General features: G+C 39.7%; 1 protein-coding gene and 1 long non-coding RNA gene across 2 annotated transcripts; one reads left to right on the forward strand and one right to left on the reverse strand.

Moving 5' to 3' along the window:
- Positions 1 to 2,848: 2,848 nt before the first annotated feature.
- On the reverse strand, positions 2,849 to 15,042 carry capn12 (calpain 12). Its single transcript, XM_063907939.1, has 22 exons — positions 14,750 to 15,042; positions 13,791 to 13,860; positions 12,872 to 12,990; positions 10,173 to 10,306; positions 9,879 to 10,050; positions 9,724 to 9,807; positions 8,482 to 8,567; positions 8,329 to 8,406; positions 7,631 to 7,821; positions 7,289 to 7,548; positions 7,183 to 7,194; positions 6,994 to 7,073; positions 6,294 to 6,416; positions 5,651 to 5,687; positions 5,484 to 5,555; positions 5,345 to 5,390; positions 4,942 to 5,003; positions 4,652 to 4,720; positions 4,389 to 4,467; positions 4,116 to 4,232; positions 3,530 to 3,582; positions 2,849 to 3,440 (listed from the first exon to the last, which is right to left on the reverse strand). The coding sequence occupies exons 1-22, from the start codon at positions 14,948 to 14,950 to the stop codon at positions 3,414 to 3,416; spliced, it is 2,172 nt and encodes a 723-aa protein (XP_063764009.1). The 5' UTR covers positions 14,951 to 15,042; the 3' UTR covers positions 2,849 to 3,413.
- LOC134880838 (uncharacterized) lies at positions 6,121 to 11,262 on the forward strand. Its single transcript, XR_010167972.1, has 3 exons — positions 6,121 to 7,562; positions 7,655 to 7,796; positions 8,358 to 11,262. It is a non-coding gene; the product is annotated as an uncharacterized LOC134880838 (long non-coding RNA).
- Positions 15,043 to 15,498: the final 456 nt, after the last annotated feature.

Genomic DNA, 15,498 nt, shown 5'->3' on the forward strand with positions numbered 1-15,498 from the left:
TTGCCTAACCTAAAATTCCTGTTTATTCCACACATTCAGGAATAAATATTTTGAAATAGAGTAAACAGAGTGGTATCAGATTATTGGGGAGACAGATCCCCAGAGTTGAGGTATTGTTAACAGTACAGAACATGTTGGATAGGTTCAGCTGTACTTTATACTGTAGTGGCATTTCTTTTAACCTCAGGACACTTAGGAGATTTTAATACTGCCTAAAAAGTCATCCATTGAAAAATTGTCATCCATGCATTTACCTGAATGACCTTCTGTTGCTTTTTAATTACCTCAGGCCATGTCATGAAGTCATAAACACAAACTAATTTTAGAGATGTTACATCAATGTTATATTACTATGGCACCGACTATGAAACACCTGGGGACCACAGTCAAAAGCACAGTCAGAAAATAAATAGCAACAGCAGTAGGATGAGGAACAAATAGCAGAGTGAAGGGGAGAGCTGCTAAGCTGTAAATGTAAATACTGCTCTTTGAATCTCAAATCATCAGCCATCATCACGACTTGTAAATAAACAGGCGCAATATATACACCCCACGTCCCATGCCAACACACTCACATCTTTAAATACCCCAGCTCTGACGACCGAGATAGTACTGCTCATCAAATGTGTGCGTGAGCAAGCCCAGGCTAAATTTGCAGTCAGGGAACTGACTTACGCAATCCTCCCTGGTCTCCCTCCTGTGTCTATACAATGGCTGAAAATCACACAGATCTCAAAGCATCCCAGCCCTCCTCAGATCCCACTCCCACTCTACAACTCTGCCACTATTCTTGTACCAGCACAGGCCGCCACTGCACAAAAATCCCAGCACCTCCAAGAACAGACGCAAAGCCTGTAAGAGCATCATCACATCCCACAGGACAGTTGGGGGAGGGGGGGAGGGAGAGGAAGAGCAGGTGGAAGGATGAGTATCGCCGCTGTCGAGAGAAAAGAATAAACAGAGATGAAAGAAAAAGTCAACACGCTGTCTGTGAGGGAGAGGACACAGTTTACAGTTAATCCTGGATGATCAGACACTGTCTCCCTTCCTGTTGATCTGACTGATGTGTGTTGCTGTATGATAACATTCATGGGGTCATAACACCAAAAGTCACCCAAATACTTTAAATGCAGTGATATGAAATACTTTATGAATACGTTTTTTAACTTTCCAAACCATGATTCTTTTTAGACATAAAGCTTTTTTGATAAAACACAAAAAATGGTAATGTAATATAATTTTTTTACACTGATTGTAACACACTTATCGTGATTCATAAACATACACAAACCTATTTAGATCAGACCTGCACACGTCTAGCACCAGAATTTATTGTTTTTCTCACTTTTTGCGCCGTTCAGGGCTTCCCTAATTACCTGCCTGGAAATTCGATAAATAATGTTTTGTAGGAGATGACAGTCATTTTGACAGTCCACATGATCAAATTAATTGCTATTAATTTGTGTTTGGATTCAAGGTTATTGAGAAGGGTTAATTCATTATTAATATAATATTTTTAACCATGCTAGCGGAGTAGCTCTATAGGCATGAGATCATTGGTCTACGGTTTGGTCCAAACTGTACCAACAACAACTATTGTTTTAGGATTTAAAAAAACAAACATTCATGGTCCAGAGAGGATGGACCCCACACCTCTTTGTGATCCCATACACCTCCTTGTGGTATTTTATGAAATATCTCAACAACTTTTGGATTGCATATTCAAGTTCCCATTAGGATGAATTGTTATAACTGGGGGATCTTGTGACTTTTCATCACCCTCATTATTTCTGGATTTTTCCAATAGTTTGGTTTATGACCAATGGCTACCTGCAAAACAAATGATATTCGCACCAGCTTGTGCTTTGTTTTTAATGAAAAAAGAAACGATTCCTGCTGTCAGCATTTAGTTTGAAAATCTGCTATGCCAAAGTACAGCTTTACACTTCCTCTTGCGTTACTGTAGTTTCTAGTTTCTAAGCGTTTCTGAAACAGAATGACTTAAAGAACACATGCATGAATCCTCTGAGGCCTGCATATAAATGTTTATACAAGCCTTGTTGAGGCCACAGCTATCACTGACTGGCACAGGGAGGAATCTATTGGTCCATCCTGTCGTCCTCTCACAGTGTAGATGGGTGGTTGCTGAGTATAACCTGTGTGCTCACCTAATGATGAACAGGAAGTGGTGTGTGAGTAAAGGTGCTAATATTAGCTGCATGTGTAAAAATGACGTTTGTGCATGCGAGCAGCTGTGTATGTGTGTGTGTGTAACAGAGTGGAGGAGGATGCAGATTGTGAGACTCAGACAGTTACTAGAGGGAACAGGAGGGGGGAGAAAGAGGGAGGGATGGATTGAGGGAGTGAGGGAACGTAGTAGAGGAGGAGGCGAGTACGTGTTGACGCTGTACGTGGCGTCAGTGCGATAAGAATAGAGATTGTGCGTGTAACGCTGCTGAGACATAAACCTCACACCCTCAGTGGGGCACACAGTGCTCACTCTGTGTGTGTGTGTGTGTGTGTGTGTGTGTGTGTGTGTGTGTGTGTGTGTGTGTGTGTGTGTGTGTGTGTGTGTGTGTGTGTGTGTGTGTGTGTGTGTGTGTGTGTGTGTGTGCATGCACAGATATTACCCTTGCTATGTTCCGGTGTGCATGGATGAGTAAACTGTAGGTCTTGCAGTGATTTATTCTTGTGTTATTACAGTTAATGCCATTACTATTAATACAAATTTTCTTTTCATCAGATTTCTCACAATCAACTTGATAATAACTTTGAGAAAAGGAATAATAACATGGTCTATTTTTAGGTTAGGAAACAATGTGCTCGTAAAAGACAAAAGGAACAAGGACACTTTTAAACACATCTTTAATTATGAAATCAATTTTATTATACTGTGAAGTAATATAATGGTATTACATAACAATGAAATGATACTGCTGCATACTCTGCCTATTATATTGTATACATTGTGTTTATGTATATGTAGGTGCATCTTCCTCGTAAATATAATTACATTTTTTGTTTTACCCTTCCTTTTGTGCTGCATTTGTATATTTTGTTTTATTGTATTGGTATATTCAATTATTATACCCCTCCTATTTATTCAAGTCCTTACTTTTTATGTGTGTTCTGGAACGCAACTGCATTTCATTGTGCAATCCTGTATTGTATAATGACAATGAAGCTGAACCTTTATCCTATATCAAGGTTATATCCATAAGTACAACGCAAGATACATGAATCATAAAGAATAAAACAATGGCTGAACTGAGCCACTGCTGTTGCTTTGGAATAATGTTCACATAGAAAACTGTTTTAAAATACAGTTTATGTTCGTCTTCGTTGTATAATAATCAACGGCATGCTGTGTGTTCAAATGGGTTTAAGATAAAGACCCCCATCAAAAAGCATCTTCACACTGTCAGGAACTGAAGCAGCCACTGTGGAGGGACGACAGAGAGCAAAAAAAAAATCAAAAACTTGTTCAGGTCACTGAGCACACACCACAGCACATTTGGCAGATACTCACAAAGTTGATCCCTCTGTCTTTCACCTCTTGACTGGTTTCTGATTCATACAGAGCTGAGGAGAAGAGGGAGAAAAAGACTGCATTCAGTATCTCTGCAACGATTATTAACTTCTGCATCTGGTATAGTGTTGATTTTCAGAGCAGGGATCCTGCTAAGGAATCTGAATTCATGTAGTCCCTCTCACCTTTAGTAATAAAACTGAATTCAAACCAAAACAAGTAAATCACCCCAACACTAATTATAAAAATTCACTTGGCTATATGTTGCACACCATAATCATAACACAAGAGACATAATAGGTTCATATTTGACTTAAGTGAAAGAATAATTCAACATCAAAAGTAAGAGTAAGTTTAGCAAGCACATATATATTATCAGTAAAATATACTTAAAGTATAGCATTTAACTGTGACTGATATACTGCTATAGATGTCCTTGTTTGATTTTTTAGGGTTTAGTGCAGATGGGTCAAAAATATAAAACCACTACAAAGCTTCAGCTTAAAGATGACAAAAGTTAATTGATCTGTTAGCCTCTTTGTACTTGCTGACATGAAGGCGTTGTGTGTGTGAGTGTGTGTGTTACCGAATAGCTTCTGCATCCTTGTTACACATGACACAAAGCTGTGGAAGGGCATATGAAGGTCTCCGGATGCAAAGCGCTCAGACAGCAGCTCAATCACCTTGCTATCACACTGCATTCCTGAGAAACAGTGGAGTGAACGAAGGCGTGAAAACCAAACAACAACTACAATATGTACACATTGTCGTGTGCGTGTGTGTGTGTGTGTGTGTGTGTGTGTGTGTGTGTGTGTGTGTGTGTGTGTGTGTGTGTGTGTGTGTGTGTGTGTGTGCATACCAACAGCTTGCAGCGCTGTGCTGAGTTCAAAGGGGCTCATGGTCCCAGAAGAGTCCTCATCAAACTGGAAAAAGATGGACTGAAAAAGAAAGCAGCATCAGAATAAGCAATGACGTAACAACCGATTTTTAATAAACACACACACACACACACACACACACACACACACACACACACACACACACACACACACACACACACACACACACACACACACACACACACACACACACACACACACACACACACACACACAAACATACCTGCAGATGTTGCAGACTGGACAGCAGAGTTTCTGTTTGTTTACGGGTGAGACTGGAGCGCCCTTTAGTCTGCCAGCAGGGTTAAGGACAGAAAAGGGAAAGTTACCTGCAGTGTTATGCTAGCAGAGATTAAAATAATACTAAAGAAAAACATGTAAATTCCGTAGGACAGAGTAAACTAGGCATAAATGCGGAGTAGTCAAAGTATAAGAAGCGTTACAAGCGTACTGAACCAAAAGAAGACTGGATTTTGAGTTGTATTATAGAATATACTGAGGACAAAAGGATACATCCTCTCCAAAGATGAGCTGTCGGCATGTCTCCAGTGGCAGATGGTAATCTTTCTCAAGAGCTGTGATTACAGGAAGAAAGCACAGAATGAAAACAACGGTTTGAATTTAATTAAGATGGGGAAAGTTGAAGGCAAGTTCAGTTATTCACATTTATTACTTATGACTTTATTAACAAGCATGATGTACTCTATCTGACCGCAGCTACATGAGCTTCTGTCTAGACTGGTGGTGACCTCTGAGGCTCCAATAGGCCAACTTTTAAAAGAAAGCTTTACCACTTTGCTCCCATCTAGTGGCGATTACGGGTATTATATACTGAAATACCACTTGTAGGGAAGCTCTGTGTTATTTTCAGTTGCAGCTAAAACATGTAAAACCTAATACATTGAAGATTTTTAACCTGTGTTGAACAGCTTCATGAGATCCTTGGCGTTCAGTCTGTCATCCTGCCGGGGGAGACAGAAATCACATTAACAAAAGCCCCAAACTCCGCTTTTATCAAAAATAAATAATGCGTCTAATTGAGGATGACTTCTTACAGGGCCGGCCTTCTCATCGAAAGTCTTCAGAACTTTCAGTCGACCCTCTGGAGTGACTGGAGTAGCCATCACCTATTTGGCACAAACACCCAACAAACTTTAACATATAACAATCTTTTAGTTAGCTGCAAATGGGTGGCATGCTTGGACGAGATGGATAAACTCACCGGGAGGTAGCCGGAGGAACAGGTAAATTCCTGAGTCCTGAAACAAAAAGTCCACACCAGATTGTCTCTTTAATTATACTTTTTTTTTTGCACTTAGAAATAATATATTATAATAAGTTAACAAATTATGCATATTGGCTTGATTTTGACTGCTAAATTATTATTATCTTTCTATTAAAATTACGAGAAAAAAACAAATATGAACCTCAAGGGGATGTCCTGTGAACACCTCAGCTTAAATGTACTACTACAAAAATGTCCACTCCAGGAAATTGAAGAGGGTGATTATGTTCATAATAAGTGCTAGCATTCAGCTGTATAATTGACTGTTGTTGCTGACAGAAGCCATGAGAAGTGATTTTTATCAGCCTGTTTGCTATTAAGATTAATTGCAATTTTGAATGTCGGTACAGGGGAGTGTTGGTGACTATGACTGGGAGAGTGGGAGAGGCAGGAGGTGATGCAGAGACCCTCAGGAAGTATTGTTGGACACTTATAACAATAACACAATGCTGCCTTAAACAGTTTTTTTTTGTATGCCTGGCTAGTTGTTAAGTAGAGAAAAATAAATCAAGCTAATAAGTCTTCTTTTGATTTTTGTCCAATGGTATAAGCCCCCAAAGCTTAAACCCTTCCATCTTACCCCAAAGTGTTTCCGGTCTTGGCAAAAATACGGACATAGAACTCTCCGGGCTGGTTGGGTCGGTAAGTGGACGGCACAATGATGTAGTGGCCCGGGTCTAGGTGCAGCTTCCTCCAAGTTCCCCTGTGTGACAAACATAATGAGTTACATTTATGTAGACAATATTTTTGCTTAATAGCTGCCACCATCAGGGCCATATGCAACAGTAAGTACTCTTGAATACATTTTATGGATTGACTTTGTTGCTTTATTTGGTTGTCCCTCGGATGTTGGCAGCCTTGGCCAAATTATTGCTATTTTTTTTGTTGGTGATAAAGTATTTTTTTTATGACGATCTTCGAATCTTCCAGATAACAACAAAATGTTTATTGTTTCCAAACTTTAAAAAGTGTGTTCAGATCATTATCTTATGCTCACATGTTACATAAATGTCAAGGGTTATGGTACTCAAATGTCCATCAATTATTCATTATCTTCTTCAAACTTTGCATTCAATAAAAAGATACTACTTTTGAGGAACAGATTTGTGACATTGAGGTACACATTTTAAGGGATTACTCTTGATTTAGGACACAGTAAGCACACAATAACCTAAGTTGAATATGGCCTACAGTACTAAGTGAAAATAATGCAGATTTTATTGAACGTTTATTGAAGAATTACAAATTCGAAGTCATTATTCTTGATGATGGTATTTTACCTTTGAGCCGTATATTTTCCAGAGCGACCCACAGGGCGGTTGGTCATGAAGAAGTTGCGGCTCAAACACGCACCCTGGAGCTGTATAAAGACAGATATTCAGGATCCTCCTTTATAAATTATTACTAAGAATATTAGATTATTGTTTTATTATTTTAAGCAGAGAATGATTATTTCTCCATTGGCCCACCTCAGTAGGAACCTGCAAATCCAAGAAACACAAAGACAGATGTTATTTCTTTCAGGAAACAATCTAAATGAATGAAACCAACAAATAAAAGTAGAGTGGATGTGACCTGAAAGATGTGGAATGCAATGTAAAGGAAGTTGAGTTTATTCTTCTGCCTGCGGTCTTTCTGCAGCATCTCCACCAGCACGGTGCACTTTTTGGCTTTCTGCTTCTGTTTCTCTGCTCTCTGCTTCTCTTCTGCGGTCATCAGCTCATCATCCTCGTCATCCTCATCTTCCTCATCATCATCATCATCATCATCGTCCAGCTCTGGCTGGTCCTGCTCCATCAGAACCAACTGGAACTGAGGATTCTTCCAGAAAGATCCTGAGGGAACAAAGGTTTGATAAATACAAAACAATATCTAGGTGGAGTTTTAGTTTATGTAAATATATAGACTTAAACATACGGTTGTATCTGCGGCTGCCACCAGCAGAGCTTCCCGTTACCCAGATTCCTTCATGTTCGGTGATGTTCCAGAGAGACGGGGAGGCAGGAGAGGAAGAAGACGCAGTGGTGGTTCCCTCCTCAAGAGTGTCAGGATTCACACTGCAGAGCTCCACGATGTCAAACAGGTTGTGGAAGTCCTCGACACTGATCCTAATAGAGAGGATGGTTTACATCAGAGAGCCTATAGTTTTCAGAGCTAGTATTCACTCACCTTCTGTACATAAGTACAAACTGAAAGTACCTCCACTTTACCTGAGTAATTGAATTAGTTTGAGACTGAATACTCACAAAGCTGAAAACTATTTTTTAGAGATACGTGTTCTCATTTGACAGCTCCACAACCAACACATGATGATATTATAAAATATGATGCATTCATTTAAATGACACTAAATCAGTTCATTAAGTAGCGTAAATTAAATACAGAAATAAAAATCTACATCAGTAAAATGCAGTTTACACATTTTAATCAAGACACGTCAAAATACAGAAAGTAAATATTTTCCTGCACAATGAATCCTTATAGTACATTTTGCTAATAATACTTGCATACTTTTATTTACGAAAGGTTTTTAACACAGGACTTTTCAAAGTATTTTCTTAGTGTGGCATTAGTGTTTAAATAGAGGAGGAGGCATTTTAAGAATCGCAACTTACCAGAACTCTCCATCTTCTTTCTTCTTCAGCTCAATCCTTTCTTTCTCCTCTTTGGCCACGTCATCCCACTCCTTACCCCTGCAGCAGCACAAAGAGAAACTGAGTGGGTGAGCTCTTTCTTTATAAACGGGCACAAACAGGAAGCTTACTCACCTGTCACTCCAGGGTCCGCGATATTCGATAAAACCCCAGGGGTTCCTCAGCCTCAGCAAACAAATCTCATTGGACGCTTTCGTCACCTGTAGCGATGAGAGAAGAAAGTTATTCTAAAATATTGTTTGATTGTTTTGTACTTGTAATAAGAGATGACATGAGTCAAAAGTTGCCCAAAATATATCCACAAGGTCATGAGTAACATTTTTGGAGCATTTGATCATATCACAGGGTCCTCTGCTGTCCAAGGTCAAGAATGAGTTTTATCATTTTTGAAGGGGCCCTGTTATGGGTTTTGGGGGTTTCCATTTCCTGTAGTGTATTAAATAGATTTCAATGCATATAAATGGTCTGCATAGACTAAAATCCCAAAGTTTTTTCTCCCACACACTCCCCCCCTAACTGAAATGCCTCTTTTGGAATCCTTTGTTTACTTCCGTAACATAGTGACATCAACATGTAAAACTTGCACTTCTTGCCGGCCAGCTAATCATTCAGAGCAGACTGGGATTTTCAAACAGGGTGAAATGGGATACTGCAAAACAGGCAGTATGAGAATAATAAAGACCTTTTTGAACATTAAAGCTTGTACACATGTCACAGTAGAGGCACACAATACAAATATCAACCTAAAATGGGCCTGATAGGGCCCCTTTAATTCAACATACAGAAAAACACCCTAAAGTGAAAAAAGTGAAGGACATTTTTAAACCTCTTCAAAGACAAATGGGCAGCATTATTCTAGAAGAAGATCATGGCATTCGATCAAAAGCTTTAGGACAGATACTGATGGACTTTGTGTTGAGATTTCTATCAACTATAATATATTACATTATGAGAGATTTTTTTTAAAGATATTTTTTGGGGGCTTTTTGCCTTTAAATGGATAGGACAGTGGAGAATGACAGGAAAGTGGGAGAAAGAGTCGGTGTGGGATCCGGAAAGGACCACGGGTCAGGAATCGAACCCGGGTCGCCGGCGTACGGTGCAGGTGCCCCAGCCAGTTGCGCCACGGCCGGGGCCATTATGAGAGATTTTTACCATAAAAATGCCACGCAATGTTAAGATGAGACACAAACTGGGTGGTGGGTTGGATGATGAGAAATTATTTGACAGGAAATAACATGACATTAAATTACATTTCAGTGAGAATATATAGGAATAAATAGGATTATACTAATATGAAATACAATGATGACATTGTTGTTTAGAAGTCTTTGAGGAAAACTGAGTCATACTGGCCTTGTCGGTATCGGTGATGGCGTAAGCGTGACCTTTTATCAGCCCGTTTCCTGTCACTTTTCCGATCTCAAGGTAGCTGCTGGCCTGTGAAGATAGAGCGAATAGCTGAAGTGGCTCTAAGGAGCATGGAGCATTGCAGAGTGTGTTTTGGGTACCTGGATGAAGCAACTGAGTAGGCTGCCTCGAGACAGGGCGGCTGTCAGAGACCTCCAGAGGACTCGAGGGGTGCGGGATGAGACCTGCAGCGAGTATGCGATGCCTCCTGTAAAGTCCTCCATCCCCTCTGAAATGTTGCCCCCTTTCAGGCTTACATAGGATCCGACTAACCTACATACGATGACGTGAGAAAGAGTATATTTATCACTGCAGCGACACACACAGAAAAAGAGTGGGTGATATTACATTAGACATTACAACCCTCAAACATATGCTTGGTAGTGGAAACTGACTTGGCGTAGGCCTTCTCCACCAGGGCGCTCCAATACTCATTACGGGTGTGAGAGTAGCTGAACAGCAGACGGCCTTCACGCACTGGCAGCCTGTCGTCCACAACCACCTCCACCCACTCACCATACTGCCAGAACTGCACAGGGAAAGGGAGAGTGAGATAAAGCAGAAACCAGTGTAATTGATCAGCAGGAAGGTTAGTAAGGAGACAAACCTGAACCTAACCAGGCAACAACTTTTTTTGTTGTTGTTGAGTCTTGTTTGTTTCCACCTGATACAGAGGCTCGCTTAAAATCCCCCGTGCTTTAAATATATTTTTGATATCACATACATCACAAGGGTTATTCAGCATAACTTAAGGTGTGGTCTGCTGGGGCAGCAGCATCTCAGCTGCTGAAAGGAAAGACTAAACAGGCTGGGAAAGTCCTGGGGAGTCCTCTGGACAATGTGGAGGTGGTGGGAGACAGGAGAATGGTAGCCAAGCTGTCCTCCCTACTTGACGATGTGTCCCACCCCCTCCAGGACACCCTGTCCGCACTGTGAAGCTCCTTCAGTGACAGGCTGTTGTACGCACGGTGTCTCACTGAGAGACCACATGTCCTTCCTTCCTGCAGCGATCAGACTTCATAACCATCAGGGCCTCTGGTAGACCCCGACACAATACAGACTGTGTTTCTTGTGTAATAAAACGGCAATGTGCGATAAAGACTTTTCAACACCTTACATTACATACGTCACTAAATTCTGAAATTGCTGTTCGGTTTTACTCTAGTAAAACTATTGTGTGCTTTTCTTCTGTGTATTATTGTTAGCTCATTCTTGATTACTGCATGCCTTTTTATTTTTTTATCCGTGATGCCACTTTTTTTTCCATGCCACTTGCTGCAACAATGTAGATTTTGCCACTGTGGGACTAATAAAGGATTTGTAATTCTGATTCTGATAATCTCTGGTCAATACATTTTCATTTATATGTATTTAAAGTAGAAAGGTTTTGTTTTCCTCCCTTCAGTTCAGTTTTTTTGTAGTGGAATATGTTTGTTGAATAGTGTTTCTGCTAATTGTATCCACCCATTGGACATGGACTTATATATAAATAAAAGCTATTTTAAAACTAATCCAACTTTTGGCACATTTGACTGATTTCTGTTTTACATGGTATGTGATTTAAATCACTTTAAATTGCCGCCATTGCTGTGGAAACCTGCTATTAATATGTCCTTAGTACAGTATCACATGGTTTATTAATAAAGCTTTAAGGAAAATGAAATAAACCCTACATTTTTCAAACCACCAACCGAGGCATTTCCTGGTCATGACTTAAGGTGTGTACTGTAAGGTGTACACACCCGTAGTGGAAAGCCTGTGTGTGTGTGTGTGTGTGTGTGTGTGTGTGTGTGTGTGTGTGTGTGTGTGTGTGTGTGTGTGTGTGTGTGTGTGTGTGTGTGTGTGTGTGTGTGTGTGTGTGTGTGTGTGTGTGTGTGTGTGTGTGTGTGTGTGTGTGTGTCTCAGGGGTAGTCACTGCCTGCGTGTCTGGACTGCTCTCCCATCACCCTGACAAAGCATAATTTCCAGTCCTTCTGTCCTGCTTGTCAAGTCTTGTCTCATCTCCCTAACAGTCTCTAAAGATCCAACACTCTGGGGGGAAAAAAATGATCACTGAGCAGAGAATGATCCATATTTAACAAATGTGTTTGCTTTGATAAGATTGAATCATCTAATAATGCCATATTCAATATACAGTATCTATGCAGGTCAGAGCCTGTAAAAGATCTCTAAATGATAAAGCTTTTGATAAGGTAAAGATAAGTTCTCATGTTTTCTCAGAGTTTTTACCTGTTTGATCTGTTATTAAATGACGCTTCTGTGGAATCACGGTAGCTAAAGCTGTACACAGCTTAATGATAGTATGCTAAATGTCTAAGAATAAAGTCAAATCAGATCAAATATGAATCAGTTTAGAGACAGAGAATCAGTCCTTTCTTACATGAAGGTACAGAACATGAGCACACAGGAATAATATGTTAATAATAAATCAAACTTAATGTGCTTAATGCTTAAATAAATAATGTATTAAACCCAACACAAACTGTGTGATATATTTGGCCTGTGATCAGCACTAATTGACCTTCAAGCACACACAGAAAATTGTTTTACAGCTTTGTATGTAATATAATGTTAAAGGCACTTGCTCGCTATGTTTTCATAGAGGTTGATGCCTAGCAACGTCCCAAACACAACAGAAAGTGAAAAGAAAACACAGGTAATTAGCAGGATCTCAACCGATACAGACCTGCTAAACCCTTTAAGTAATGAATCAGAGTGACTGTTTTTGTAGGAAATGTTTTCAAGGAAACATCTTACTCATTATGGCTTAAAGACCCTTATTGTGTCAGTTGATAGCATTCATACATTGTGCATACTTCAACATTTTACCACTAAAATGCTTATTTGCAGTTGCACTAAATGGTTAAAACTTAGATGCAATTACAGCTTATAATAAGAATTAGTTTCCCTAAAGAATATAAAGCAACATGTCCAGGCAAAGATGAGACAAAAGGTGGGATTGAGTTGCAGGGCAACGCTAAAGCCGAAGGATATGAGGAAGAATGCTTTTTGTTGGTCAGCAGGAAACAAGATGGGAGTCTTGACTGACTCGATTGGGGAGCTAATTAAAACTTGATGATAAGAGTCTACTCACCCTAAAATGGAAGATCCCTGCGTAAGGCTTGGACAGGCTTTGGTTGGGCGGCACGACCTTCAAAAACAGTTTGGGGTGCATGGTGAGACAGGACAGCGCTGCCAGCAGCCAACAGTTACCTGATTTACAAGAATACACACAAGAAGCTCATATGAACACATCTTAGAAGATACTTAGTGCTTTATAATAACTTATTTGTTTTTACATAAGAGCCCAGAAGGCACTGGTCTCCCTTGAAGCATAATCCCTTTTCTCGTCAATGCTCTTTCAACCAGGTTCACACGCACACGCACACACACGCACAAACCTAATAAGCCACATTCTTCTCCAACAGAAAACATCTGTTACATGTTGTTTCTCTGGATGTTGCAACAAAACACATTACATAAACCTAAGAAGAAGAGCAAGAAGGACAAGGCGTTGGTATTGATCAGTACAATATGTCCATATAAACTGGTATCATAAACTATCAATTTAGAAATCTCAGAGGGGAGAAGGGAAGTTGCTGCAGAAAACACATCTTTCTTGTGGTTCACCACAAATAAGAAACACACATAACAAGAGAGATTCGTGAGGACTCTGCATGCAGATTAAGACAGGGAGTGGACCCCCGCAGATTTGAGGTTAAGGGAACACAGAGGGTCCCTCCTCTTTCCCCCCCACTGAGAGCTAGAAGTTTGGTCCCTGGAGCTGTGTGGTGAAGACATCCAGTTCTGAATGAAGTCATTGCACTTTATTGTGATAAAATTGAACCAATGAACAGTTTCAGCTTTTTACTTTGCACCAGAATGTTGTTGAATGCCAGTTGAAGACAATTCAGCATGACATATCCCAGTTTCTTGTCATTCTGGGAGGGAAGATGAGCAGGGGGCGAGGCCGATATTAATATGTTTGTTGGAGTTTACTGATGTGTACTCACCCAGTTGGCCCTGACAGATGTCAGTGGTCCCAGTCGTGCCCTCCACAAACACAGCGTTCTCACTGATTTTCTTCACACGGAACAAAAAGAGGAAAATGGGAGCACAACATGATATAACACCACAAACCTCATTTTAAGAAAATGTTCAACAATTAATCCAACTTAAAATTGATCCAACACTTTTTATATTTTATATTAATACAACATCAAAATATCACCTGTTTCAGCTTCCTAAGTATGAGTATTTTCTTGTTTCTCATCTATTGAACTGAATATCTTTTGTTTTCGTAAAAAACAAGACATTTGAGTACATTTAAAAAAAAAGTTAAATGCTGCTTTCTGTTTTCTCGGATCATGTTGACCAAACCATTTATAAAGAAAGAGAAGAAAAAAAGATAAATTATATACAATCAACTTATAAATCTAAATTGAATCATTAAAGCCCTATTGTACTAACTCCTTATGAATCCCGTTTGAATATTTAAGCTTTAATAATACGTAAATTATTTATGTAAAATCCTCAAACTCTCCAAAATTACGCTCCAAAATCTTTTCTAGCTTGGAGATTACATTAATGAAAGTACTATGTGGTTTTCCTGATCGTAATTTGGTTACATTTCACCTCTAAAGGAAACTGCTCCAGGAGACTTGAGCCACACCTGGTTTATTCACTATGTGCTTCTTTCTACACATCTGCAAGAAATATGATAGAATCTCTGTGAGCAAGCAAAGCCAACAATGTATATATATATTGAATATTAAATTCACATTATGAGTGGCTGAAACAAATATGAACACACCTTTCCTTTATTTTAAACTATGTGTGCCAGCAGAATGTTTTCATATGGAGGAAGCTATAACATGACATGCATAATTATGGATTATTCTACAACTGGTGTTGAATAAGTTATTGGAGTGTAACCCAAAACTGGAACTCTTACATGCACAACTTTTAATACCTTGGGTCGCTGCCACTTGATTGCCTTTTTTGGATCCGCATCTTCCGGTGAACCGATAGACTTCTGCTCAGCCAGGAAGGTCGGGTCAGCGAACATCTCTCCGGATTTAAGACACTCCTCCAGCAGAGACTTGTAGTCCTGATCCATGAACTTGATCGGGTTCTCGATGGAGCCCAGGGGAGCCTTCTTGTCGGTCGCCATTCTGAATATGCAGTTAAACCCTTTATCCACAAAATGCGTTAGCAGCCGTTGCTTAAATACAGTTAAAAGTACACACCCCCCTCTGCCAAACAGGGGCACTCCTCGGCTCAGCCCAGCCCGGAAAGGTATGCAGAGCGCCGGGGGCCAAGAAAAGCTGGAGTCGGAGTAATGACACGGTGCCAAAAGTCTCTTTGGTCCCTTTTATTTATCGTCCATCCATCACTATCTTACTGACAGAAAGAGGCAACACGCTTTCAAAGTAGGCCTACACTGCTGCAACAAAGCAAAACAATGTTTTAGACAGAGAATCATCATTATTAAACGTAAAAAATGTAAACTCACAGAGCTTAGATAGAGAACCACATTTAAGTCCATGACATAAACAATTTAGGAATATAAAAGCACCACTCAGCACTGTAGTAAATAGAAAGAGGTGTAAGTGCTAATAAAAAAAATAAAAAAAGTATAATCACAAATAATTAGGGCTGTGATTTAAGGAAATACCACATTGTAATTGTCTTGTCTTTTAAATAAATTCAGATTAACAA

The sequence above is a fragment of the Eleginops maclovinus genome, chromosome 18, assembly GCF_036324505.1.
Source record: "Eleginops maclovinus isolate JMC-PN-2008 ecotype Puerto Natales chromosome 18, JC_Emac_rtc_rv5, whole genome shotgun sequence".
NCBI lineage: Eukaryota > Metazoa > Chordata > Actinopteri > Perciformes > Eleginopidae > Eleginops > Eleginops maclovinus.

Bases quoted from the DNA above. Each gene is read 5' to 3' on its own strand.
- capn12 (XM_063907939.1), bottom strand. From the start codon at position 14,950: ATGGCGACCGACAAGAAGGCTCCCCTGGGCTCCATCGAGAACCCGATC. The intron at 9,808-9,878 runs GTACCCAAAACA...CTATCTTCACAG, and splicing joins TACTCAGTTGCTTCATCCAG to GCCAGCAGCTACCTTGAGAT. The intron at 5,391-5,483 runs GTAAGAAGTCAT...CTCCCCCGGCAG, and splicing joins TCGATGAGAAGGCCGGCCCT to GATGACAGACTGAACGCCAA.